Below are 26,684 nucleotides of genomic sequence, written 5' to 3'. Positions count from 1 at the left end.
AGGAACGATTCATCCCAATCTAGAATTGAAATCAAGAGGGTAGTCTTTTGTTGTTTCTGTTATTGCTGGAGTAGCTGGTATTTAATTGCAAAATAAAATCTATCAATGCTTACCTCATTCTTCAACCTCGCACCAGAAAACCTGCGAGAAAATAAACACAGACCTTTATCTAATACTTCACAAATGATGAACATAGCAGTTATTGTAGAGTATACAAGTACTATCTTATCATAGTTTAAATACGTATAACGTTCTGTAGAACTGTATAAGAAATTCTAGACATTGAGCTATGTGTTTATGCGGATCTAAGTTTTATTTTAGGTTGTTTGTATTCATATTTCACTGACTGACAATGTTGCAGTGTTTGAAACTCCATACTCAGTAGCGTGCAACTCTCACCGACGCAAACATAAGCATAGAAGTCAGGGAGAATTTTTGAAGAGATGTAGAGATTTTGTATGATTGGCAAGTATATAACATGTGGGAGGGGCAGCCTTTTTTCCGTTGGCACTTTCGAGGATGATGAAAAGAGTTTTCTTATCTGAAGCGGCGTGTAAAGCCGACACTTGACAAGTGTAATTGTTCGCCGGACAACCTTAGACTCTTTCAAACCCGCCAAACTCGCCTCCAAACTTCGCTGCCAAAAATCCACAACCAAACGCCTTAGTCTCCGTCAGGATGTGGGTAATTAATTACAAACAGCCAGATTATATCTAAATTACTGTTTACCGCTGCCATGGCGCGGGGCTCTGTGGGAGTTATTCGACCAATGGGGAGCCGAGTTGGTAATCGTATTCTCTCGCAAACAAATTAACAGCCATTACAGAAACCTCGGACCCAGGGGCGATGTGAAAACGTGTGAGCTATTCCGTACTCTCTAACATCACGTGACGGCTTGGGGAACTGTTTAGTGCCCCTGTGTTTTCTGGCCGGGACGTCCTACGGGTACAAGTAATTACTAACGTCGGCAAATAAGATGGCAAAGATAGTGACAGGGCTTTGGGCTTTGTCTGCAACGTTTGCTTTCCGCGAGGGGCGAATGAAAAATGGGCTGGGCGTCAGCTAAAATTGGACAAAGAAGTAATTACTCAAACCCTAACTGCTATCATTACTCAAAAGGAATTGCTCCCGCTACGCAGCCTTGCTTGGACACTGCACTGCGAGTCCACTCACAAAACATCAAGCTGTTTAAGGCTAAAAGAATTACCAAACGCCCAATCAGTCCACCAATTTACAAATATCTTTAACGTACAGCCCCTAAGTAGCTGAAAAACTTACGCAATGTCCTTCATTTTTATCCGTCATTAAATACAATAAAAACGTCGTTGTATATTACATTGCGAAATATGTCTGACTTAAATGTTAAATCTAAGAAGATAATGTTTTGGGTAAGACTCGGCACGTGTCTTGGTCGGAAGTATGCATACTTGGTAGTTGATATAGCTTCCAGTTGTCAGAAATACCGGTGATTATATCGCTTGTTCAAAGTGTTTTATTATGGTAACAAGATACCGCCGTACTCCAAGCTACTGAACAATCTGCCGAGGGTCTCACAGTGTTCAGTCGCTGTTTATAAACATTTTAAGGAGACTGCTTGTATGGGTACGCAGAAGACAGTCTTTTCCTACTTCTTAGCGTATTCACATACACAAATCATAACGAAAGAAGAAATAGATCACAGTAACTGGCACAAACATAAACCACGGTTTCGAAGGCAAATCATATAGGTTACAAAAATTAATATACATAATAGGTAGAAGACGTAAATGTGATTGATATCTATTATGTGAATAAAATATGCAGGTCATGATATTTACCTCGTGAGGCCTTTTCCTGAATATAGAGAATGATAGTAGGCACTGGTCTCCTTGATTCCTATGCCATAGTAGTGGTACCTGGAAAAATATATAAAAAATTAATAACCCATACATTTCTACCTCCTTATGACGTCAATATATTTTTACTGCAAGTTACGCACAGATAGTAAGAATAGATAGTGTTTTTTTTCATGTGGTAAGCAGAACTCTCACAAACCACACACACGCACACACAGGCAGGTTGCGAATGAAGAAATGTGTATAAACAAACTAGGTTATGTCTGTAGCTGGCGTCACTTTATATTGTGCTGTTCTCCGATTCTATGGCAGTGGCATATTTCGCCAAAAGACTGTCTAAATGAAAGCTCCAATTCTGCCGGTGGTAACCTACGATTGACCCCAGGCCAAGTGAACTTTTGACACAGCCTACGGAAGTGTTGGGAGATCCTTTTATTGCCCCCTAAAGGCCATAAACCACATAAACCACACCCGTTATCTTTTTTATACATTAACTCTTGGTAATGTGAGAAAACCACGAAAAATGCGACCATCTTTGAGAATTAAGATAAAATTCTTGAAAATTAAGCGTGCAAAAATACAGAGAACCTTCGTCTTGTATCCCGATAATGACCGTTATGTGTTCGAAAACATCAAACTGAAACTATACTCTAAAGCAAGCAAAACATAGTTTTAAACAATAGAAATTTTGGTGATCACTTGTGCAAATTTTGTGATTTGCAACTTTTCTCCATGTATTTTTCCTTATTTGTTTTACATTTACGCTCAAATGTGAATTTCATATAACGCCAACTTTTATAAAAAAAAGAAAGTACAGCAGGTTTTGGAGGTGCTGAAAACTTCATTTGGAGTCATGAAAACTTATGTAAATGACACATATAAATACCAATTTAGGCCTGTAAAAGCGTTCACCTATAAAACCATTTATACTCATCGTTCTCTAATATCCTATTTGAATTCAAAGTGAACTTTTATTAACATACATATATCAAAACTTTTATTTAAAAAAAGGAAGTTTTGGAGGTGCTATGCAGTTATAAAAACTTACATAAATGACACATAGAAATACCAATTAGGCCTGTAGAAGGCTTTAACGTATAAACCATTTATACTCTGGCATCGTTCTCTAATATCCTATTTGAATTCAAAGTCAGCTTTTATTAACATACATATATCAAAACTACATATAGTATGCCACTATTTTATATTTGTAGAGTTGCAATATATTCAGATAATATTTCACCGCACCAGAAAGCATATTGCTAACTGTGATATATGCGGCATACACAGAGACCACCTTGGCCTATTGGCTTCCCAACAGCACTATGTACGGTAGTACTGCATACAAGTCTCTCTAACGACCGTTGTACTACAGGTGACCGTGTTACCAGACGTCCCGTGCTAGGACATGGTTATTTTATGTGTTGCTAAGAGGAGCAATGTAGGTTATTATAAAAGGTCGCCCAATGTTTGGTTCATCATATTGAAATTAGCCACTATGTCAGACATGACCGGTCAATCGTGCTTTGTGATGAATTCATATCCAAACAAGTCGACTTTACTGGGTTATATTTTTCTATTGGCGAATTATGGAAACGTTTTGAGCATCAAGATATTTTGTATTTTGTTTTGTTTTGTTTAAAACGGATGCGATTCTAGATATCGCCCATGATTGTTTTGGCATTGACATTGAATAGCAGCGTAAAACACTGCGTGTTTTGTGTTTTTCTAAAATACTACCTCTTGAAAAGTGTACGTAGTTTTGTTTATTTAAGAGTTTGTTGTACGTAAATTAGAATTAATGTTTTACTCTGCAAACTCTTCATTCGTTCTTAGTTTTAGTACTCGTTTGGTATGTGGTGGACCTGCCAAAAGCACGTTCAATTATTCTAGATGTTGCACAACAACAGCATTGTTGAAGGTTTTATTTTCGGGTCATTTTCCAATCCTGGCATTCTTTTTAATTCATTAGGGAAAACTTCTTTGCTTTTCTGTCAATGGCTGGATCACGTATCCGTAAACAGACCGTAGCGTTCCCGCTGATATAGGGCGGTTCAGAGCGTGACATTGTGGATATAGGCTACCCGGAGGAGGGTCTATATATAGTTTTACGACGGTCCATGGCGTCTGTTGCTATGCCGATTGTTTGGCCGAGAAACTGACACAGCGAACTAGCAAAATTTCTCTTAGTAGTGTATATGGTTATAATGTTTGATTGTTAATATTGGTCACGTCTTCAGTCTGTGTATGAAGAAGTTTCATAACTTACCTAGTTTCTAAAGGTTGCGTTTTAAGAGAGTTTTCGTCTTCACTGGTACGTTATATCATTGAATTGGAAAAAAATGGGATAGTCGAAGGAAAAAACTAAAAAAGCAACCAGCTAAGTGAAGACCAACCAACCAACCAACCAACCAACCAACCAACCAACCAACCAACCAACCAACCAACCAACCAACCAACCAACCAACCAACCAACCAACCAACCACATTTAAACAAGCAACCAGCCTGCCAGGTAACCAACCAACCAACTTACTAACCAATCAACCAGTCAACCAACCAACCAACTAACCAACCAACCAACCAACCAACCAACCAACCAACCAACCAACCAACCAACCAACCATCTTACTAACTAACCAATCAACCAACTAACCAATCATCAAATTTTGACATTCATCAAATTACGATTACTTCTAGAAATCCTTGCTGAAAAAGACATACATTGCTAAACCCAGCAGAAGATTTTCCCCTTAGCTAGCGTCTTGAGGTCATTATTTGCTGTAGAATTTGTCCAGCAGACGTAAGAAGGTAAACATGGTTGTTATGCAAACAGAATTAATGCAATCGAGGCGAGCCGTATATCAAAACGGATTTTACGACCAGTGCTGACGCCTGTGTGCCGGCACATACGGGTAGATTGTAGCCTGGGAAGGTTTTGACAGAAAAAAAACTTATATGAGCGCCGCCAGGGAACTGCATTAATGTGTGCTGAAGAATAAATGTATGCAAATTCAACAACGATTATGAGAAATATTTCAATATTTGAGAGCGCACGTAATAAGCCGCCATCCTTCAGATACAAATGTAATACTGGTAGGACACAGGTAAAGTCATCTTAATCACGCTACTATTCATAAATTTTAAGGTGAAAACGTCCAGTTTGGATGACGAAATCCTAAGCCCTAGTAGTTAATCACTATGGCTATATTGCACAAAAAGGCTATTACCCAAGTTGACTACATGTACGTATCCAATTTTTCAGAGATTTAGAACTTTAATTTCGTTGGTACTGCTGGAAAACGCTGATGATTTGCATGGGTCAACCCTTGGAAAATACGGTGTTTCTTACCGTTATATACATATATAGAAGTACGATGGGAGAGATCTAATAGACATTTAAAACAACAGCAACATACTTATGGTGCGGTCACATTTGTGGTACGGTCTTGATGAAGTAGAATATCCAAGCAGGCTGTGACAGAGGGAGCCGCCAACAAGGATCTTATATTAATTACCAGCGTTTTTCTGTATCAAGCAGCGGAAAAAATCCGCAGGGCACATGCAAGACTATCCTAAGAATGCCCCGAGGTTGCGATCGCAAGACTATCTTGCGACGTGTGTAACTAGAAATAAATGGCCCGACAGCATCACGACTGTTACTTACTTTGAGTGGCCCCTGGTCCCCAGTCGTCTGGTCGTGAGGTGTGGAAACTTCTGTCGGATCGTCTGCAACATACAAACCGAGTTTGAAAAAAAATATAGATCTGTGATTCTCCCAAACCTTATAAAGACCATGCACGAAGCACATATTCGTCTGCTATTCATACACGAAATACGAGGATATTAAAATGTGCGTTTTCTTTTCGGACAGGAAGAGAGATAGAAAGAAAGAAAATACTAAAAGACGAGAAAGAAAGTCAGGGTAACAAAATAAAAAAAGAATGCGATTGAAAGAAGAGAGAAGGAAAATCTAAGGAAGTGGAGAGAAGAAAACACAAGTCAGGCACAGAGCTACCAAGAGTCGTTGATTTGTCATTTTGCCGTTCTGTAGCACAGACGGACACGGGGGCATGTGAAACGTCTACCACCGTTGCAGTTACAGTCACTGGTTCTATCACATTAGAGACCCAAACCGTGGTTCTATCACGTAGACTCACTCTGTTTGGCCACAGCTACATGCAATAGCAAATTACTACTGCTACTATAATTACAACAGCACAGATTCTTACCTGTACTTGATATTCGGTGAGCAAGAAATAAATAGCTAAATGATCTGGAGGTCCGGCTATTTTCATGTCGATTGAGCAGCAAGTCACATTAAACAAAACTATACATTCGTATGATAAATATCAAGACATCTACGTCTAGAAATACTGATATCTCAAAACGCTAAACGATAATCGTAGAAAGCATACTAAAAATGTATATATGCCTTAAAACAGCCAGTAAAAATGTTTAATATCTGTGCATCAAGAAGCATCTAGCATGTATACAAGCCATGTATTAGACAAGTGTCTTAGATAGCTATCTTATAAACATCCCCATGATCTGAAATCCGTCTTAGAGAAAACCTTGTCCTGACAAAGGGATATAATACTAGTAAATGATTATAAGGAAATTTCATTTTCGCCGGTTTTGTACAATGTGCGCATAAATATTAGCCAGATCTAAACTAACATAATATAAGACGAGCTTACACGGGAGTAGGCACCTAAATGCTCTGATAGGTTCGTGGATTAAACATTAAAGGATACTTCATCCTGATTTCTCGACTCAATGGCAAGTTTTGATTGCAAATCTTTCATTCATTCACTCATTCATTGATACCAGTTTTTCCCACAGTTTTTGTTGCATGAATGACATTGTGAAAATACGAATGACATTTTTGAGTTTGTACTAAAATTAAAACTAAAATTGTGAACATAGTCGTACGAGCTACTATTGTGAAACTTAGGCAGACAGAAAAAAGACTTGAATTTTTTTCATTCTTTTAGTTTTAATTTGTTAAATTTCTAGATGACAACGCCACCGGCAACGGCACTTATTTAACGCCTACCTTTCCGAACGTTGCTGCGCATGCAGGCTCGAGTTTTTCCCGGCGGCAGAAGTCCAGGTAGTGCGCGTACAGAATACACCTCGGCAGGCACACGCCCTCGCACATGATGTAGTTCTCCTCAAGCCTGGATAAACGGAGAAACGTCTCTAAGTATTTTTTTTTTATTTACTTCATGGTTCACCACAACACAGGGCTCATGGGAGCCACTCAAATGTTTTGGGTTACTGTACAGCCAGTAAGGACATACATGTATATCTACTGTAATTAACAAAATGGAAAGATCCGTGTTCTAGAGGAGTACGCTACGACCTTAGTACAATTTGAAGTTCCTTGTGGACCCCTAGCACGTTCATAATGTTGCGTCGGTGTTGTTGTGCTGCTAAATGATTGTATAGAAAGTATGTCTAGTGGTTATGGTTACATTCTTCGCCGGTAGGTCGTCAAATGATTTTGGTATCGTAGGGTTTTCATGCTTAGGTCACATTTCCAAACCGGGGCCCGGCCGGGCTGTTTCAATTAACAAAAAAAAATCAATAATTTATATCAAGAATGTACGCAAATAGTTCCCATCATTTATTTTTCGACTTTCTTTGTGTTTTGTTGTACTTTATATCATATTTTTCGTTCCATAAGACTGATCGGTCGGGACCCGGTTTGGAAATTGACCTCAGCCTAAGCAGCCAGTGACAGAACCAACCAACCAACCACGTCTTAAGGCCTAAAACACGTCTTTTCGGGAACAAAACAGATGAATTTTGCTCGACACAAGTACGACTATCCCACGGAGGATCTGATCAGTTTGCGATCTTATGAATGTGACCAGGCCTTTTGCCTAGAGGAGACGGGATCGGTGGTAACGGGTTCGATTCCTGGCTTTGAAGTTGTGTCCCTTTGAACGCCTCTATACAGGACAAGTAAGTAAAGGACTCTCCTCATCCCACCCAGGTGCACATGAGTACTGACTTCAGTTGAAGAGCTAAACGTGGTGGAAGGGTAGGGATGGTCTTCGCTTTCCAATAAAATGTCTAAAAAATGGATTAAAACCTACTACCCATACGGTCTGAAAAGAGCTACGGAACATTTACTTGTTACTCCATCTTGGCACAACGTCATAGCTTGATAGTACTAACGGAAGAAAGGGCAGAACATACACGAACACAAGGGCGAAATTGGATGAAACGCTTTTGTACTTTGTGTAAGAGCGAGAATTAAAAATGCTGGATATACAGTCTCAAAATAGAGTCTAATATTATATTTTTCAAACAAAGAGTGAAAGGCAATAGCAGTTTAACCGAATACATTCCCCATATAATCAACTTGCCTATATCGCCGATATAATTAGCACTTCCTAAATTTTTCGTTTTTCATCAATTTGTTTCGTGTGTTAAATTCTAAATTGTATCAGACAAGACCTACAGTATATACTTCTAGGTCTAAACCTCTCAAATTGCTGGTAAAAAGGGCTAAAGGAAAAGCGGCAACGCCGGTATACTACTTTACTGTAGTTCCGTAATAGCTGTTTAATTGGCTGCATTTTTTTTATCAAGAAAAGCAAATGTTGAAAAAAATATTCCTTTCTTCTTTTCTTAGCAAGTGAAGTTCTTAAAAAACATGTTTGGGCAAGAATATATTGTCTAAGTGAAGAAACTGACAGAGGTATTAAAGCGGAGATGGTTTGCAAACGATAAAGGTTAAAAAGCGTTTGCTGCACTGTTAGTTGTGCAGTGAAGCGTGCATGTAAGCCGGGTGAGACTTGTTTACATGTCTCTCAGTTTGTTGGCTCTGTTATTTAGCAGCACAACAACATCGACCCAATATTATGAACGCGCTAGGTGGCCGCAAGGAACTTCAAATTGTACCACGGCCGTCACCGTACTCTTCTAGAGCAAGAATCTTTCCATTTTGTTCATACATATTATGTATATTTTAACTCTAGATTTACATGGTAGCGACAGATAATACTCCTTTTTAGTTATGTTGTAAGTAAATTTCATTAGTTTAGATGCTTGAATATATCCACGATCACAGTTGCTTTCGTTGTTATGTTCCACGCAAGAAAAAGACCTTTATGCCCCCCCCCCCACATATCTACTGCCATTTTGTACAAAAAAATAAAACTGGTTTGCGAAAGGTTATGGCCTTGGTAAAGGTGAGAAGTAGATTTTACCCTGTTTTAGATAGTAGTACGAAAACATTTATCGGTAGATCTAGGTGTAACAATATCGCTTTGTTGTTCGCATTCGCGCTCACTATAGTCATTAAGAAATAACAAAAACCGAAGTTTGTAACTCAGCACTTGACTATTCAACCGTTGTCCCATTCTAGCTGTCCTAGACATTTTTTCAAAACCTTTTTAGCCCCCCTTTCCAAGGGATTAAGACCATTGAACGACGAAATTGGATTCGTATGGCCTGTTACTTTATATATTGAACATTATACAGAAGAACTTTATTGCACGACAATTGTACAGGGTATGATAAAGGCAACAAAACACGCAAACCTAAAAAATTCACTTTTTATGGGTAAAATTCGTTTGAACTACTAATGAGAATTTGCGTCATTCAATTGTCTCATCATCGGCGGAAAGGAGGCGTTACTACTACTATATTATTGCTAAAGTCTCCCAACCCATTTAGTTTTCAAAGAGTCGAACAATTCATCTCCCACTGCCTCCTGAGAAGAAGTCAAACCTCCTAATACCTTGGCAAAAATAGTCTAATAGAATAGAATAGCAGTTACCATGTCTCCCTTACCTGTTTATGTATTGCATATCAACTCTTTATCTTGTATACCAACGCTATTAGTTTTATGTGGAGATAGTAAGTGAGATAGAAAGATTGTAGAATATGTTAGCATATAGTTTTATATCACTACATTCTGTAGTCATTGTTCAATGTCTGTTTGCAATTAGCTGTCGGGTATGAACTTGCAATAAAGAACTCACATTAATACTCACTATTATATCAAAATCATCTGAGATTTACGTATTTATGAGAATAGTTGTTTTTGCCTACCATTGCAGGGTCAGGTGAGTTTGTTTCTTTTTGTCCTTCATCATTTGAGCCACGGTCTTCTTCTCTTTCCCAAGGTCATGTTGTTTCTGCTCTTTGCGCAGGCGCGCTTCCTCTTCTTCCTCGGACTCTTCCCCGCTCTCTTCTGTCTGCGGTTCTGTCAATCAAAGAAACAAGTAAACAAATAAACACAAACAAAACAACATGATGAGTTACAGTGTTCATGTCTGTACATCGACCCTTTGGGGAATGTACGTGGTTTATTAAATTCTTTGGCAAATCGTTTGTGCTAAGTGCAAAATTGTACTCACAATATGATCACTTGACATTTTAAATTGATACGTTTTGTAAAATCACTTGACATTATAGATTGATAAGTTTTGTAAAATCTACAGCTACAGTTCTTTTGTAGAATTTTTTTTATTTACATAGAATAATGTAATAGTTTTGTAGATTTTTAAGCCAACTTATATGTTGCCGTAATGTTTTGTCTGTCTTGTCAGCAGGGCAAGCCCTTTGTAATAGCCACTAGCTAGTTGGGCTGCCCTGGCTGTGAGGGTTGAACAGCCAAACCAATAAATAGATAATAAAATCTACAGCTTTTATATAAATTTGTTATGTAAAACATTCTATAGTTACATTTGTGACGATTGTGCGATCTTATATTATGACTAGCAAGACTTAACATAAAAACATGTCACCAAGGACGTTCAGTCATGGAACATCCTTGATGTCACTAACTTTCCATCACCAATTTTCTAACTACATGTAGTGCACAAAAGCGTAACATTTCGACAGTCTTTTAAAATCACACATTTGTTACACATACAATTTGTCACACATACAATTCTACTTTGTTACTACAGCAGGCCAGTTTTTGTCCATATAAACCTTTACTAATTTTCAAACTGAGGAAACTTTTTTGTCAAACACGCTGTACTACAATGGCTCTGAATGAATGAATACCGTATGCCAGTTATGAATATTGTTTTTAATCTTTGTTAATTTTTCTGGAAATGTGTGCTAGCTTCCTCAAAACTTTCATACTAAAACTTTCTCAAATGTGTTTGAATTGGTCATTTATGCTCTTCATAATAGAAAATAGCAGAATTTACTAGATTTGTTTGTGCGCTGGCGTTGTAGGTGTGCTTTTCTGTGGCATGCGATGTTTTGCACTGTGTTAAAACAATGGAGGTCCGCTAATGTTTTAGTTTACATGTAGAGGTTTGAGTGTCTATACGTAAGTGTCAACCGTTGTCAGATTGTGAAACGTCGATGCATTTCAACGCCTGTCAGATTTGGCGGCAAAAATCATTTTGAAGGAAGACTGTTTTGATAATACAACATAAAAGTATAATGGAGTCTTGAAATTTGTGTTAGAAATCATGGAATGTGCTTCTTGTTACTCATCGAGAAAAGGATTTGTCTACAATATGAATTTGTATGAGTATCTTTTAATTGCGACGATATTTTTGTATGGATACCATCTTGTTACTTTAGTTCGACAGGTTTATATATTAAGGCCTTCGCATTGACGATGAAGCTCCTTTCATTCAGCACATATAAACAACTTACATCTAACGGACATATTAGCAGCACAGCAACAGAACGGTTAACCTACTGTAAGGAATATGATGCAACATCAGCATCCTAGATCTCACAGAATGATATGCACAAAGTGCGTTCGAAACATTCCTTACAACTTGTTACAAATATGCTTTTGCAAGAAATGGTTGTACTTTAGGTAATGCTGAAAACTGTTCAAAGACTGACAAATGGCCATAGGTATTTTCTTACACATTAATCTTGAGCATACTATAAAACGGCTACTAATTCTCTATTGGTTGTGTGGTTTAGGCAGCAGAGAGAAGGAGGAAGCATTGTTCAAGATGTTGCTATTATATGAAAATATTAAGCACTTTTTCTGTAGTTCGTGTCGACAAATAGAAAACATTAGTACTAAGCTTGCAAGCTTGCGAACAACGTGTCCGAAAGCGCTGTTGCTCAACAAAATACTTTACTTTTCAAATTTCAATCATTCGAGGGCAAGACAGCTGAAATTTAGTACGACACGTCTACAACTGTCCCAATAATAGCTTCAGCTTTCGATCGTACGACAATCGTGCAATGGTCGTACAACAAATGTGGCCAGGCCCTTGGGTACACAGCTCTACCATTACAACATATGGCTACGGTAATTCGGAAGACCGTAACACGGAGAACAGGTGCGAGGCGCACACCTATAACGTTCTCTATGTAAACTGTAAGAAGCGTTGGCGTGCCTGACTGGAGTTTACATGTCAACTTAGTACACTGTCCACTCTCCTGTACAGCACGATTTTTATGGTTAGGACCTGGTCACATACACATCGGACGCTCGCAAACTGAGTTCATTCTTGGGATAGGTCGTGCATGTGTCGTACGAAATTCTGCTGTCTTGTTATCCGAAAAGGTTATCTCGGCGGTTGGTTATGTCATTGTCTGTTTGGAAATCCTACGACATCAAAAACCTACAAAGACCTAGGACAAATTTGGCCGTGCCTTTACACTCAGAACAGTTAGGACACTTTTTAAACTTAGGAATATGCTTCTCTCAGTTTCAAACTACTCAGATCGTTCTATATGTAGCCCTTGATATCCGGTAAACTGTAATAATATTATGTAGTTGCGTTCACAGCATATATAATACAGTAACTGTGTAACTTTACATGTAGGCGTACTGGTAAGATGAACGGACTCCAAATGGAGGGAGAAAGAGAGTGGAAGAGAGAAAGAGAAAGAGAGAAAGCGAAATAGACTAACGGTTGGGAAATTGAGGAAGAAGAACAGTGAAACAATTTTTAAAAATACAGGAATACGATACATAGACATATCACAAACTTCAATAGAAACCAAAAAGGCATTACTTTCAAGACTTTCACTGACATCGTTACTATGGCGTGCATCTTATATCTGGTAATACAATGGAATAGCACATTGTTATATTTCTTTATTGGTGGTTATGCATTTAGAGCTGTTAGAAATATACATTTAGTGTAATGTATTCCATTCAAACCGTTCTATTAGGTGTTGCTTTGCATCTACAGCATTCTTGTTTCTTAACGAAATTTGCACTTTACTACAACGTTTAGAAGTGATATAAATATAGCACAAAAATATTCGTATTAGCCGGCTTTATATGTGCAAGGTATCTAGGAACTAGAAGTATGATGCAATATACTAATACCTAAGTTCATATCTTAGTCATTCTACAAGTTTGCCCACCTATAACTGAAAAAAAAATACTTGCAATTTTATGTGTTTAAGTTTTAACTTATGCTGCTCCATTTTTTCCGGCGTTGCGTTGTTTTGTTTTGTTTTGAGTTTCAGCTGTACCAAAAACTTGTACTTGTATGTTTGAGCCATTTTCTAATCTGAATGTTTCAAGTAAAACTGTACAATGACTCAAATAAGTGGAACCGTAAAACTATAGAGAGCTGCATGGAGAAATGCCCTTTCTTCTAATTCAAACTTTAAACCAAACAGGCGGTGCGGTTTAATTTCTCTTCTATCAGGTTGTTTCAGGGATTGAGCGAGCTAATTACCAGCAAGGCTTCCAAAACAAAGATTGCCTTCAGATTTGTAACAAAACAATGTATGGATAAACCGGATTAGCGACGTAACTAAACACGGAGAATTGATGGAAGACTTTAGGTCTTTAGTTCGGGGCTTTTTGAAGTGCGGGGATCAGTGTTTAGGTAAGAGGGGTTTGACACAAGAAGAATGAACACAGTAGAGCAACAATGGCGACGGGAATGTTTGCATGTTTTTCTGTGTGTTAAACTCACTCAATCAGAGCCGCCATGACAGCTGCTTATGTTTGGAACTTTCTGTGTTGAATTCCTTTTTCCTCAACGGAATCAAATTTATACACAAACTCCTCAGTTTACTGCAAATCTTCGTTAAGTTGCTGAAAAGCCCAGTTTCTATGAGAACTACCAACTCACCTGTTTAAAACGATTAGGTAGATTTTGTGATCGTCACCTGTTAACGGTGCCCGGTAGGTATAAGTGTTTGTATACACAACTGCATATATAACTTACGTGTTTCTATTCACTACAACGGCACGAACAATGCTGGATTTGCTGTTCCCTAAAAGAGTACCAAAAAGGAACCGATCGCTAATGATTGTTTTTTTTACCTGACTTGACGGCAGGGTCTGTATCCTTGTCGGAAGGGGTGCTGATGTCACGGGCCTGAGCGGGGGAAGCGTCCCGGTCGGTGGTGTCGTCTGCTCCCGTAGCTGTCGTCCGAGTAGCCGGCCTTTCTACTGCTGAACCGTCACGAGTTTTCAACCGCTTGCTCGTCGGCATGCTTTCGACTCAGCCTTCAAGCCACTGATCTTGCAGAAAGGCAAGGAATAGGAGATCCCCTGAGTAGGAAAAAGGGCCTGCCTTCCTATGTAGTAACTCTTCACCTTTTTTCTTTTATCGTTGAAGGTCACCCGGAAGAAAAGTGACTCGTACGAGAGTCGACCATTCAGGAAAGGCTGTCCGTTTTCCGCTTGTTGAAGAGTTCCGTAAACTCGTGTTGTCTCCCTCGGGCTGCCCCGCGTGGGCTGGCGACTGCTAGCCGGGCGAGTGACCGGTGAACAAACTCCACTTCCCCGACTGCTTCTCCGAGCCGACAACTGTTTCAGATCGTGTGGAGCCGCGAGGAGGAAACAAAAGATTTGCCTGTGTCGTTTTCCAGTGTCCAGTCCGAAGAAAACGAGAGCTGACTGAGTCTATGTCGTGCCTCGGACATGTGGTAGAGAGGTCTAAGCCGTTGTACAATCAGTTGACTGAGGTGAAACAATGAAATACAAGCCCTTCATTGACGCTGACGTCACTCAAGCCGAAAATGCAGCAGCCACTACGTTTACTCTTTACTTACCAGCCAAATGAGTCTGACCGGGTGAACACAGCTTACTCATTAACGAAATTTCTCTCCCCCGCTAGCGCTCCCGACCTCTTTTCAATAGGTAACCCGTTCATAGTGGCTATAGCCAACATGCAGAAGACCATTCACATAACGGGTCAACTAGACACAATCTAACGGTGCTGTCACATTCGTAGTAGGTCGTACGATTCTGGTGTCGTAGGTGTTTCAAGCAGGCTGAGACAGAACCAACCACCGACAAGGATTTATGGCAGTCTTTTCTGTAACAGAACAGCTGATGTTTGTACGACGCGTGTACGACTATCATAAGAATTAATGGCCTCGGCTTGCGATCGTAGGACGGTCGTACGGCGAATGTGTCCATGCCCAATACAGTGTTGCTGGTTATATCAATGAAACAATATATTTTTTACGATTTTTAATAGAACCGTATACTATTTTGTAACATATAAACCTTATGAAAACTGGAAATATACGTTCATATCTCTTCTAATTAAGCACAAAACGCCGACTTTACCTTCCGTCAAATTTAGCTCGGTATATATTCAGTACATCTTTAATTTATTCAGATATTTCTTCTAATAGGCAGCAATAAAGTTAAAAGTATTGCTGAATAGTTGAACAATGCTACAGAATTCTTAATCTGCGTTGTGTATATATGGGATGTGTGACATTGTTTATTAGTGGAATCTCTTTCTTATAACTACGACGTTACGATGCCTGCTGTTCTCATGTAAAGCGATAGAGGACGCTTCTGACTTGTTAGGTGACATCTCTCGTAAATCGAATAGATTCAACAGGGTAAAACGCCACCCAAGACTATGCTAATGTTGTCAATAGAATTACGCTATCTAAGATTTTCATGTTAAGATTGAAAACATCCCATATTTACAACCACCATATTATCTACTTATGAACAAACCCAGTACATGTAGTGTTGATATTATGCATTTTACAAAGCAAAACATATTTCTGAAGAGTTTGCATATTTTTCGTGACTTAACAGAAGAGCTTAAAAAGTTTTAACGGAAGAGCTGTACGATAGGGAATGTACCGGCATAATCATCTCGACCCGTTATCTCCATGGCAACAGCAGCCAGCGTGCTGTCATTGGTGGGATGCTTCATGTGGGGAGAGATCTCAGCCAATGGCACGACCACATGAGCAAACCGAAGGATGTCTGGATCAGGAACAGTTTTCTGAACGTGGCCGTTAGTCAAGCTGTGATTGGACCCCTCGTCATTATTGATGACGCTGTAATCCTTGACCTCTGACCCCCAGAGAGAGATGTCAAGGTCAATCGTGCGGGGGCCGTTTTTGTTGTTAGGATCGCGCACGCGCAGAAGCGACTTTTCTATTCCAGAAAGGACAGTTTTCAGTTCTGTCGGCGTCATTTCTGTCAGGATCCTAACCGCCATGTTGATGAAATCTGGCTGGTCGGTTTGAAGCTGAGGCGAAGTAAGGAATGGTGAAGACATCTTAAGCACCAAGACTTTCTTCTTCAAGAGGGCGAGGGCGTCCCTCAGATTTTTCCTCGGGTCGATGTTAGACCCCAGGGAGAGATGGACCACGCTGTCGTTGAAATCTTCCGGTGTCCTCTCGATCAGGACGCCGACGGAGTCAGAGAAGCGCAGCGCTTGTGGCTTGTGGACTCGTACCTGAACCCACGGAACCTAGACGTGGAAAATGAAATATACAAAATTTTGCTGCAGTACATAGCAAATCAGCCAGGGAGCATTTTTCATTTTTTACACCAGTAGCTCAAGACCAAACCACATACTGAATATCATGCCATATACTAGTACCAATCCATCCACAACCTCTTAAATTATGCCACTTAATCACACGCAAATACAATATATACTACTACACTGTTGCTTCATCTTCATCAACCCCGCGAGGGGTGCCGTGAGGGGGTGGGGGGTGGGAGAGGAGGGTAAGGCGGGCAGGCCGCCAGCCCGGCCCGGAACGACTCAACATTGGGAGCCATGACTACCGGGCCGGGTAATGAGTTCCACTGTGGGATGGTACGGGGAAAAAAGAAAATCTGTTGCACCATTAGAAACGCTGTATACCAAAACATTGATTTCATGGCGAAGTTGTATACATATGCACATAAATATATTGAAAACGTGGTTACGCAAAGGTCCCGTACCTTGTGCAGAGCAATGCAGATTCTGGCGACGTCCGTCGCTAGTTTCTCCACCAAGTTGAATGACGTAGACTCCACGTAATTGATGACGTCTTTGGAAACAGCCCTGTAGTTCACGGAATCGCTGACGTCATCGCTTTTTCCCGCCTTGCTCATGTCACAGCCAAGGCGGATACTGATGACGACTTCTTGTTTTTTCCCGATCTCGTGTTTACTGAAGCCTATTTCTGTACGGCACCGCAGGTGGTCTATCTCGATTACGTCATAGCCCCTTCCGCTGCACCGCGACATCTGAGAATACAATGTACATAGGGATACCGTGAGGAAAACCGGCACAATGGCCTTAACTGTTTATTGGTGAATGAATATACCTTTGGGGATCTGCCCAAATTGTGATTATTTGCTGAGAAATTATGGTGCCGACTTGTCCTGGGGTTGGTGCCGAGTTGCCCTGACCAAGGACGTTCAACGTCCTTGCTCTGACAACTTGCTACATGTAGCCTACACATCCGGTGTCAGTAGAACTCGGCACCTGGGACAACTCGGCCCCTGGCCATTAGGGACAACTACACATTCCCCTTCCCCTGGCGCCCGTACCTTGAACTTGAGCCACAAATATCTGCAAAACTTGATCCAGAGAATCGTCAACAGGGTTCTTCAATCTTGCACCGTCACTCAAATAGTACTTTAGTAGTCTGGAGACAAGTACAGGATTTGGTTGTGACGAAATGGGAAAACCGGTCGGACAACAACTGACTCGGGTACTGGACTAGACTACGTCATATGATACTAGTTCACACCTATTAAACCCTAACATACGCCGGCTAGGTGCCGAATTACATGGAACCAAAGAGGTTCAATACCAACGAGGTTCAAGACAATATATATCCTTGGAAAAACCTTGCGTTTGACGCTTTCTGGTGACTTGGTCTCACCGAGGACATTATTCTGTATAATGTCCTTGGTCTCACGGTTTTCAGTGCTCTATCCTGTTATATCACTGTTCGCCTCAATCCTGTGAAAGACTTTCATGTTCCCTGGTTTCACTTTCAGATACTTGTAGCTACTTAGTATTCACTTTAGATAAAGCGATGTGTTTGAAAACCAGAAGAAACATTCAGTAGGGACAAGCATAGAGCTCTGTCACTCAGTGTAGGAAACTATACTTTTTTTTTACACAGAACAACAACAGGTGCTTTCTTTAGCCAAATCACAAGTAAATGTAATACCTTTGTTTGAAGCTTTTCGAACCCGGTCCGACACAGCGACAGAACGCAGGTTCCTCAGAGATCTCAAATCTTTTCAGTAAATGTATTCCGACTTGTGGGGCAAGATGGCTACTGTTAGATATCGTAGTCATTCACGTAGCTTACCGGTTTGTTCACTCGAGCAAGGACATTCTACAAAAACGTCCTTCACTCGAGGTCCGAATTCGATATATCCCTGACCTGTGAGGAGACAGTTCACAAATTAACAAAACAGCATGCATATGGACAAGCCCTGCCTGTAAGGCTTGAACAGCCAAACCTAAAAATGATAAAATAATGGGTAAAGGATTATACAAATTTGCTCTTAGGTTGTTTGGGTTGTCAAATTCGCTTGCTGTCAAATGTTTTGAAATTCGTTTTTGCTGTGAATTTGTGTATTTTGCTGCGAATTTTTTTCAGATAAATTTAAACCCGACTTTCTCCATTTTGCAAAGGAAAGGTCAATGTCTTTTTGTGCCTCCAAGCGCTTTTTTTGTGACTGCAGCATTATGTTGTACGTGATAAAGACATGAAAGTATTAAAATTTGCATGGTCAGGTTTCATCAATGAAACCTGACCATGTATGGTGACCAATTTTCTCGGTCCCCCAGATTTTCCCAATTGACGCGAGCATTTATTGATGACCTGTTCAAGTGACCACCTGGCCAACGCGACCCGAGTTGGGTCCGTTCAGTTTGCCTCGACTGCTGGGCAATGTTTTTGTTCGACGTGCCACCCTCCCCACATGCATTCACCACAGAACTGAAGATGCTTACAGTATTTGACATTAGAACACTTCGACTTGGAAACCATTTATGTCTCAGTCATGTCTCTTAAGGGAGACCACCTGTCCCGAGGTGGCCGCTTTTCTTCGGCCCCCTGGGTGGTCACCTTGGTCAAGTCGGGAGTGACTGTATTCTGCAGTATGTGTGCCGCAAATTTGCAGCGCACCCGTCATTTCGACGGTATAAATTCTGTACATATAGAAGAATGATTATTTGCTTTGCTAAGAAAAATACACGGCTTCTGACATCACTCGGCCAACTGCGCTGTGTCATGTTGACAGAGCAGTCATGCCAACAAAAACATTGCTCTCTCAGTCTCTCTCTCTGCAATCTCTCCACAATCTGCTAATTAAGTTGTAAGTACCATCGTGTTAGAAAAACAATACATTTTGTGCATAAAACTCTAGGTAACTCTCTTGGTTGGGCTAATCAATCTCCCATCGTAAAAAAACCTACGGAAACCTAGCTGAGGCGGGCGGGAATGAGCCTCAGCAGCCCCGAAGAAAACCCGCCCCAACCACGGTAGACTGGATACTGGTGAGGAACTTTCGGTGTCAATCTCCTAAAGGGTCATGACCTAGTGGGCGTGTTGTGACGTGCCGGGACAAGCCCAGGCTTTATCAGCGGGTTTCCCGCAAGCCATTCCCCTAAAACATTGGCAGTGTGGACTACAAAAGTTGGAAGACAGCCACAGGCTTACTTAATCGGTCCAGACACAGAGTTCGGAAGTGGGGAGGGTGTCAGTTGGTAGAAACATGGGGAAGAAGTGGATGAATTGTACCATGATGATTGTTTCCTGGAGTGTTTTGCTGATGCTGGTTCGTCTTGGGTCTTCTTGTGCACCTTCAGGTAAGGTACTGGCACTTAGTATTTCCCATATCATTTAGTAAAGCCAGATTTAAAACTAGAAAAGGCACATAGCACATGTTATATAATGACAATGAACTTTATTGCATATCCACGCCCTACATGGGCCAAATGCATTAAGCTGGATAACTATAGGTACAGGTATAGAAGAAACAAGTGTTATACTTCTGTGCTATAACTATAGGTACAGGTATATAAGTAACAAGTGTTATACTTCTGTGCTATAACTATAGGTACAGGTATATAAGTAACAAGTGTTATACTTCTGTGCTACGTCTCTAACTACAGGATCTATCTACATGATCTCCTCTCTCTTTTTGAAACATGTATGAACAAATTTACATAGCTTTTCATTTACATCGTAGTGCTTGGATGTCATAATATATTTGAACAGTTCTGCTTTTGACAAGTATGTATATTTCTTCTCTAACTCTAAGGAATTGATAAAGGATTTCCGCATATCAGTGTATAACGGGCATTCTAAGACAAAGTGTGCTTCATCCTCTACACAGTTACTGTTACATAAAGTGCAAATTCTGTTACTTGCTGGAGTCTGGTTATACCTACCAATTTCGATCTGTAATTGGTGATCACTAATCCTTAATTTTGTCAATGCTCGACGATGACTAAACTTTTGCACATCTAAATATTGTTCTTTTTCATATGTAAGCTTAATTGTTTTGTAAGTTCTTAACTTATTTCCTTGTCTTCCATTTTTGCTATATTTGGAGTTTATTTCTGAGTAGAAATATTGCAGAAAATTGTCTTTTAGTCTTTGTTTTAGTTCAGATTGAGCAGATGATGTGTTTCTGTCTTTTTGGAGTAAAAGGTAGGCAAAACCTGACTCCTCTAGTATTCTACTTATATTTGACAACCAGCAAGGTATTTTACATCGGTGCAGGTCTTGCTGCACTAATAGAGCTTCATATAGTAAGCTCTCTTTTGGTATTTCTTTAACTAATCTTTTATAATATGAATAAATTTTAGTATATACTTCGATCCACAGTGGGTATCTTCCTAGTTCTGCCCTTGCACCAAGATTGCTGGCATTCTTTCTAACGCCAAGAAGAGACTTACAGAATTTTAGATGTGCTTGTTCCATTGGAGAATTGTCGTTTAGTCCAATCTTGCCCCAAACTTCAGCACCGTAGGTTAATATGGGAACAACGCATGCATCGAATAGTTTACAGTATACAGATACTGATGCATTACTGTCTCCTAAACTTGATTTTATACTGAAGAGGGCTCGTAAGGCCTTTAAATATGTATATATGTATATATATATAAATATGTAAATATGTATATATGTATATATATATAAATATGTATATATGTATATATATGTATTGTGCTTCATTGTTCGTCTGTTTAGTCATCGGGCTAGAATTTTCAATAACTCATATCTCAGAGTCTGATTTGCTTGAACGTTGCAGAGGTAGTCCAATATGAAACGTTTTCTCAGAACACAGTTGGACCAAACATAGATCATACGCAAATACATGTATATTAAATGAAGTTAGACAAATGTTGCGGCTCTGGGACTTTATTCAGACATTTTTAGTGTTCAAGGAAAAAGACGGAGGCTCTACAACCTCTCTCAAAGTCCCACACTGCGCATGCTCCCAATGACGCTAACCAGTCTCCATCTCCTGTGACCCACAATGAAACTGATGGCTTCCTTTGGAATGTCACGTGATTTCGACATTTGCATAATTTAGTCGTCATAAATACTAACTACAATCATAAGCGTAACTTCTTATTTTTTATTTTTTTTTTTAGTAGAGAGTTGACAAATGAGTTGTTTTTGCTTCAAACACAAACCGCTATTTTTAACAGGATCGGAATACTTTACTGTTGACATGTTAGGCAACGTACTTTATGAGCCCAACCCCAACGGTGTGTTGTGCAACGACAAGAGATAGATAGCGCGCAGAGACACTTGATATTAATCTTATTTTGTCAACTACTATCTAACTAAATAAACAAAACACTACCCCAACCAGGCCTCCAAGCTAACTAACACCTTGGCTTTTTTTAAAGACCTTTTTTCCAAGTCAAATTGCTGATCAGTTAAATTCGGTCCGTCTATGATTGAAAGGAATGAAGAACTTTAACGACATAAATTTCTAAAAAAGGGTAAGGTTATTTTTGCCACTAAGACTAATTATAAACATTCTTATTTTGTCAAGAAAACCAACAATTGTATGTGTGAAAGGCGACATAACAAAACCAGGATATGCGGGCGTATGAAACTTATGAACTCATCATTTATTGTTATGATGAAGGCAGAAAAAACAAACCTTTGTACAGCATAACAGGATTTAATTATTATAAAAATAAAGATCGCTACAAAATAGGTTAGTTGCCAACCAGAGGTGTTCTTTTTTCTGATAGACATCTTTGTGTTATATACTATACATAAAATATATAGTGTGGCTTTGTATCGTGTGTTACTTCTGTGTAACTCGTTTTGTGTTAAGTTTGTTGTACAGTTGTATAGTTGTTGTTGTATAGTTCTGCAATTAAATTAATTCAACTGTTGACAGAATAAAGAGCTTCGCCACACAACATAATAAAACAGAAAATGGCTTCCTTAACATATAAGAGGTAAACCAAACATAAGGTGGATCTTTAGCATAATTGTAATTCTTGCTACAACGTTTTTTTTTCGGATCCACGGTGGTGGATCGTAGAATTCGGAATACTTGGCCAGGAAACACGGTATAAGGGAGGGCTACTCCCCCCCCCCACGGTGGCTAAACTCAATTATTCTCCCTATTAATAATATTAGCCAAATGTTTCTGTTTTTGAGCCCGTGTCGTTAGAATGGTGGAGACTAGCTAGCCTGCACCAGGCCTTACTACGGGAATACGGATCGTACAATTCGACAAAAAAGAGAGTGTAAAATTGGCCAAGGGAGTCCACGCGTGGGAAGGTAGTTTCTTTCCGCCCAACTATAAGGCAAACTCCTCTGGCAAATATTCTCCTATATGTAGCAACGTAGTTAGTCTAGTAGAGACTATGGACTAGATACTTGAAGCGACAAACTGGCGTAAAATCGAGGCGTAAGTTTCCGACGGGGTCTAGGCGGTCCTAACGATTTTTTGCTTCCAAAGTGTTCATTTGTTAGTAAGACGAAATAAGGATACTTACCTTAATATCACAGCGTAGCGTCATCTCAAAGTACATGTATTACGTATCTTCAGCGAAAGTCCAGGATGGTGCTTCCACACCTGAGCGGCTGATCCAAACTGTTTGCATATACTGACCCTGGGAACTGTACAATAAATCTAATGGTGAAGGGTGGAGGAGTAAAGCACTAAACTCAAGTGAAAATGAGTATTGTCTGTCCGGTATTCGTTTCTATGTGTGGGCCACAACACCAGCAACAGCTGTCTGTTTCCCACGTGTATTGCACTGTTGAAATCTCAATAAATCAAATCAAATTGAATCAAATCAAATCAAATTATATATGAACTCGTTGGATATGGGTATTTAGTCAAGTCATATATACTAACTATAATCATATGCATAACTTCTTATTTTTTACCACATAAATTAATTGTGTTCTAGCGTGGGTTCTCCCAGAAAGATGCCCTAAGAGTCAGCAGATTTTGTTGCCCAGTGGGAAGGTTTACTGGGCCGAAAGCCGAGCAGCAACGTACGAGAAAGCCCAGGCCACATGCCGGCTAAAGGGAGGAATGATCGCGGTACCGACGGATAAGTTTGAGAACTCTGCTCTGGTCTGGCTGAAGAACTGCGTTGACAGGTGGTTGAACAGGAATGATCTTGAATAATAGAGACGTTGTGGTTGATTGGTTTGGATAAAAAAATGGCGACTACCGTATTTAGAATCTACCATGAAATGGTAGGCATTCTTCCAAAATTAGCAAAAGCTAACGTGTCGAGGAAACTGAATAGGTTAGAAAATATCATACATATCTCACATAATTACTAGTAGTTCGCGTTTATTGTATCCTAATTTTCAACTCCATTTTGCAACATACCACTTGCATCTTTATAGCCGGTGCGTGGGGTTATACATTTTATACTACTGCTCATACATTTAGTTACATTAGATGATAACCATCAATAACCATGACTGTATGTATCTATCAGATTTCGGCCGTTTTGGCTTGGATTACGACGCGAAGAAGACAACCAAACTGCGGCTCATCGCTGGGTTCACGCTTTCGGGGCAGTCCCTATTGGCTCGAACATAATGATCACGTGGCCAGGAGGACGACCATTCAGCGCATGGGCAGTAGGGGAGCCTAACGTAGCGAAGGACAGACGCTGTGTCAGGATCGTAAGCGGTTCTCAAAACGGCAGCAGGAGAGACAAGTGGGCGGACGCCAGTTGCAGCAGCAGGCACCGCTACGTCTGTGAGAAATTCACAGGTAAGGGCCCGGTCACAAACGCCATGCGGTCGTCCTGCAAAATTCTGGACTTGTCACGAATAGAGCTACCTTATGCTGAGGTCACATTTCCAAACCGGTACCCGGCCGGGCTGCTTCAATTAACGAAAAATCAACAATTTTTATCAAAAATATACGCAGAAATAGTTCCATTGTTATTTCTTTTTAACTTTTTTGTGCTTCGTTGTCTTTTATACCATATTTTTCGTTCCATAAGACTGCCCGGTCGGGCCCCGGTTTGGAAATGTGACCTCAGCATTAGATCAGCTATAAAATCAGTAATTTACGTTCCCTTCTTGATTATCCTTTTCTTTCCCTTTGTTTATATATATGTACCGAGTCACATGTTGCTAACACATGTGCATCCTGCCGATAATCCCAGTTGTGGGGCTTGACAGTGGTGAAGAAGAAGAAGAGATCCTTTCGGTGGTTGGTTTTGTCACTGCCTGCTTTAAAATCTTACAACCACAAGATCACATGACGGCCTCAGACGAATGTGACCGCGCCGTTAGTCTTCAGCTGTGTGGCTCAAGGGCTATACAAGCGAAGATATGCGCTCCTGCACACTTTAACTGTGGTACATGAAACAAGTTTGATCTGGATTAGACTATCAAACATTCAGACCAAACCAAATTGTGTTAATATCATGAGTACAATGTGTTAAAATAGATCCGGAGTGTAGCCAATACCAGGTGCTGATGGAAGGCTCGCGAAGTGTGAAGGTGGAAAATCGGCGCCCAAGTCGCCACTGTGATAACCTAGGCTATCACAGATGGTACCGGTTCATGGGGGAGGCCGGCACGGCCATGCCGACAGAACCGCCGCCGTCCTCCCACCGCTGCGGCTCTGACGCCCCCGTCTGGGTCAACGGGACCAACCCAACCTATGAAGACGGCGTGGTCGAGCGGCAGGTTTGCGCACGGGTCTCTGGAAACATCTGTCGCTGGAACTGGAAGATACACGTGAAGGCTTGTCCCGGGGGATACCTCATCTACAAGTTGCCACCGATAAAGCTTAAAAGATGCCGGTCAACATATTGCGGTCTAGGTAAGAAGAACAAGTTTTTAATGATAAGTTTATTGCATATCCATGCCCGAGGGCTACTTGCAAGAACATGATAAAACGGTATAAATGATGATAAGTAATGCTAATGCTAGTTTTGATATAGTTATTGTTGGGTTTGATTTCTTTTCTGTGTGTAGTGGAGTATGAAATGGCTGACACTTTGCGAGATGTATGAATTGGGAGGTGTTAATGTTACATGATATATGTCCCACAGGAAATAACGTGACGGTTAAAGACGTTGTCACTATCATATCTAAGAAAGATGGAGATGCATCTGAAGGGTTCTACAAGGAAGGAAATGTTTCTAACGACACGCCTCTACAAGGTGAGCTAAATGTCTACTCATTGATTTGAATTATATCCTCATTTTTATAATATAAGTGTCAAAAATTTTAACAGGATGTACACTTCACGCTCACACACTCTACTCACAAAGAAATTATACATTTGTTCTGTATTGTATATAGTCTACGGTTACTTTGTTATTTTTCATCCATTTGCTCACCTTGTACCTTGGTTTAATTTGAAACTTGTTGTGTTTCCATCAAGGATGCAGCAGTTACGAGGAGTTGAGTGAAGCTTGGAGAAGTGCCCACGTGTGGACATATCCCGGCCACGATCAACACTTTAAATGCGACGGGAGACATACAGCGGTAAACGGAAGCTGGTACCGTTTCACCGGAGCAGCTGGCGACATGATGGTCACGGAGCGCCCCCTGACGACTAATCGGTGCGGTACACACGCTCCCGTCTGGATGAGAGGGACGCACCCGACACTTGATGAGGGGGTTGTGAGACGGACAGTCTGTGCTTTTTATTCAGATAGACGATGTCTTTGGCGTTGGAAGATCCACGTCAGGGCGTGTCCGGGGGGATATTATGTCTACAAGTTGCCGCCACCACCGAAATGCAACACTGCGTACTGCACAAACGGTACTGAATTACTAGTATAAATCATATTCGATTCATGGGAGAAGGTGGCAGTAAGATGGCGACGGAATGCCCCCTAACGACCCGTTGTCGTACTACACATGTCTATGTTTGATGGTGCGCATGTCCCGTGGGTTACTGGTCTACTAAACACTAAAGTATTACGAACGAAGATGTAGTAACCTGTACAACAGACGATACGATATTCAGATATGAACAGTTATAATTAATAGGTGGATGGGGTTTCAAGATCCATTAATACATAATGTATGTCAACTAAATGTTCACTTATGACAGCATTGTATTTCTAATGGTATATATATAGTCCCCTATAATAATGTACGTGGATATATATTCGTTATAGTAATCACCATGAAAGGAAGAAAAGACAAGCACT

General features: G+C 40.3%; 3 protein-coding genes across 7 annotated transcripts in view; 1 reads left to right on the top strand and 2 right to left on the bottom strand.

Annotated features, from left to right (window-relative positions):
• LOC109481110 (DNA-binding protein RFX6-like) overlaps positions 1 to 15,132 on the bottom strand; it is a 32,150-nt gene extending 17,018 nt beyond the window's left edge. For 2 of the 3 annotated variants that reach the window (XM_019783589.1, XM_019783590.1), the window contains exons 1-6: positions 14,084 to 15,132; positions 9,907 to 10,060; positions 6,893 to 7,016; positions 5,501 to 5,562; positions 1,818 to 1,895; positions 114 to 141 (exon numbers count right to left, since the gene is read on the bottom strand). In XM_019783589.1, the coding sequence (XP_019639148.1) occupies positions 114 to 141; positions 1,818 to 1,895; positions 5,501 to 5,562; positions 6,893 to 7,016; positions 9,907 to 10,060; positions 14,084 to 14,255 (618 nt within the window). In that variant the 5' untranslated portion in view covers positions 14,256 to 15,132. Of the gene's footprint in view, positions 1 to 113; positions 142 to 1,817; positions 1,896 to 5,500; positions 5,563 to 6,892; positions 7,017 to 9,906; positions 10,061 to 14,083 lie in introns of those variants that run through there. The other variant, XM_019783591.1, reaches the window with a different exon arrangement.
• Positions 15,133 to 15,655: 523 nt separating this feature from the next.
• Positions 15,656 to 23,128, bottom strand: LOC109481145 (folic acid synthesis protein FOL1-like). 3 transcript variants are annotated; one of them, XM_019783643.1, is made up of 3 exons: positions 23,028 to 23,128; positions 16,979 to 17,266; positions 15,656 to 16,496 (listed from the first exon to the last, which is right to left on the bottom strand). In XM_019783643.1, exons 1-3 carry the CDS (start codon positions 23,061 to 23,063, stop codon positions 15,846 to 15,848), a joined length of 975 nt encoding a protein of 324 aa, XP_019639202.1. In that variant the 5' UTR covers positions 23,064 to 23,128; the 3' UTR covers positions 15,656 to 15,845. The 3 variants fall into 3 exon arrangements, with proteins under 3 accessions (XP_019639202.1, XP_019639204.1, XP_019639203.1); XM_019783645.1 differs by lacking the exon at positions 23,028 to 23,128 and adding an exon at positions 18,205 to 18,366; XM_019783644.1 differs by lacking the exon at positions 23,028 to 23,128 and adding an exon at positions 17,573 to 17,712.
• LOC109481125 lies at positions 19,610 to 26,583 on the top strand. Its single transcript, XM_019783617.1, has 6 exons — positions 19,610 to 19,856; positions 23,448 to 23,643; positions 23,994 to 24,274; positions 24,962 to 25,339; positions 25,572 to 25,682; positions 25,907 to 26,583. Exons 1-6 carry the CDS (start codon positions 19,763 to 19,765, stop codon positions 26,308 to 26,310), a joined length of 1,464 nt encoding a protein of 487 aa, XP_019639176.1. The 5' UTR covers positions 19,610 to 19,762; the 3' UTR covers positions 26,311 to 26,583.
• Positions 26,584 to 26,684: the final 101 nt, after the last annotated feature.

Source organism: Branchiostoma belcheri, unplaced genomic scaffold (assembly GCF_001625305.1).
Source record: "Branchiostoma belcheri isolate BF01 breed outbred unplaced genomic scaffold, Haploidv18h27 scaffold54, whole genome shotgun sequence".
NCBI lineage: Eukaryota > Metazoa > Chordata > Leptocardii > Amphioxiformes > Branchiostomatidae > Branchiostoma > Branchiostoma belcheri.
Note: the sequence above shows the minus strand (reverse complement) of the source record. Positions and strands in the feature narration are given on the sequence as shown.

Excerpts from the sequence above, each read along its gene's own strand:
- LOC109481125 (XM_019783617.1), top strand. The coding sequence starts at position 19,763 with ATGGGGAAGAAGTGGATGAATTGTACCATGATGATTGTTTCCTGGAGT. Across the intron at positions 24,275-24,961 it reads CGTCTGTGAGAAATTCACAG|ATCCGGAGTGTAGCCAATAC; the intron begins GTAAGGGCCCGG and ends GTGTTAAAATAG. Across the intron at positions 25,683-25,906 it reads TAACGACACGCCTCTACAAG|GATGCAGCAGTTACGAGGAG; the intron begins GTGAGCTAAATG and ends GTTTCCATCAAG.
- LOC109481145 (XM_019783643.1), bottom strand. The coding sequence starts at position 23,063 with ATGTACTTTGAGATGACGCTACGCTGTGATATTAAG. Across the intron at positions 17,267-23,027 it reads CGCTACGCTGTGATATTAAG|ATGTCGCGGTGCAGCGGAAG; the intron begins GTAAGTATCCTT and ends TTGTATTCTCAG. Across the intron at positions 16,497-16,978 it reads TCTGCATTGCTCTGCACAAG|GTTCCGTGGGTTCAGGTACG; the intron begins GTACGGGACCTT and ends TTCCACGTCTAG.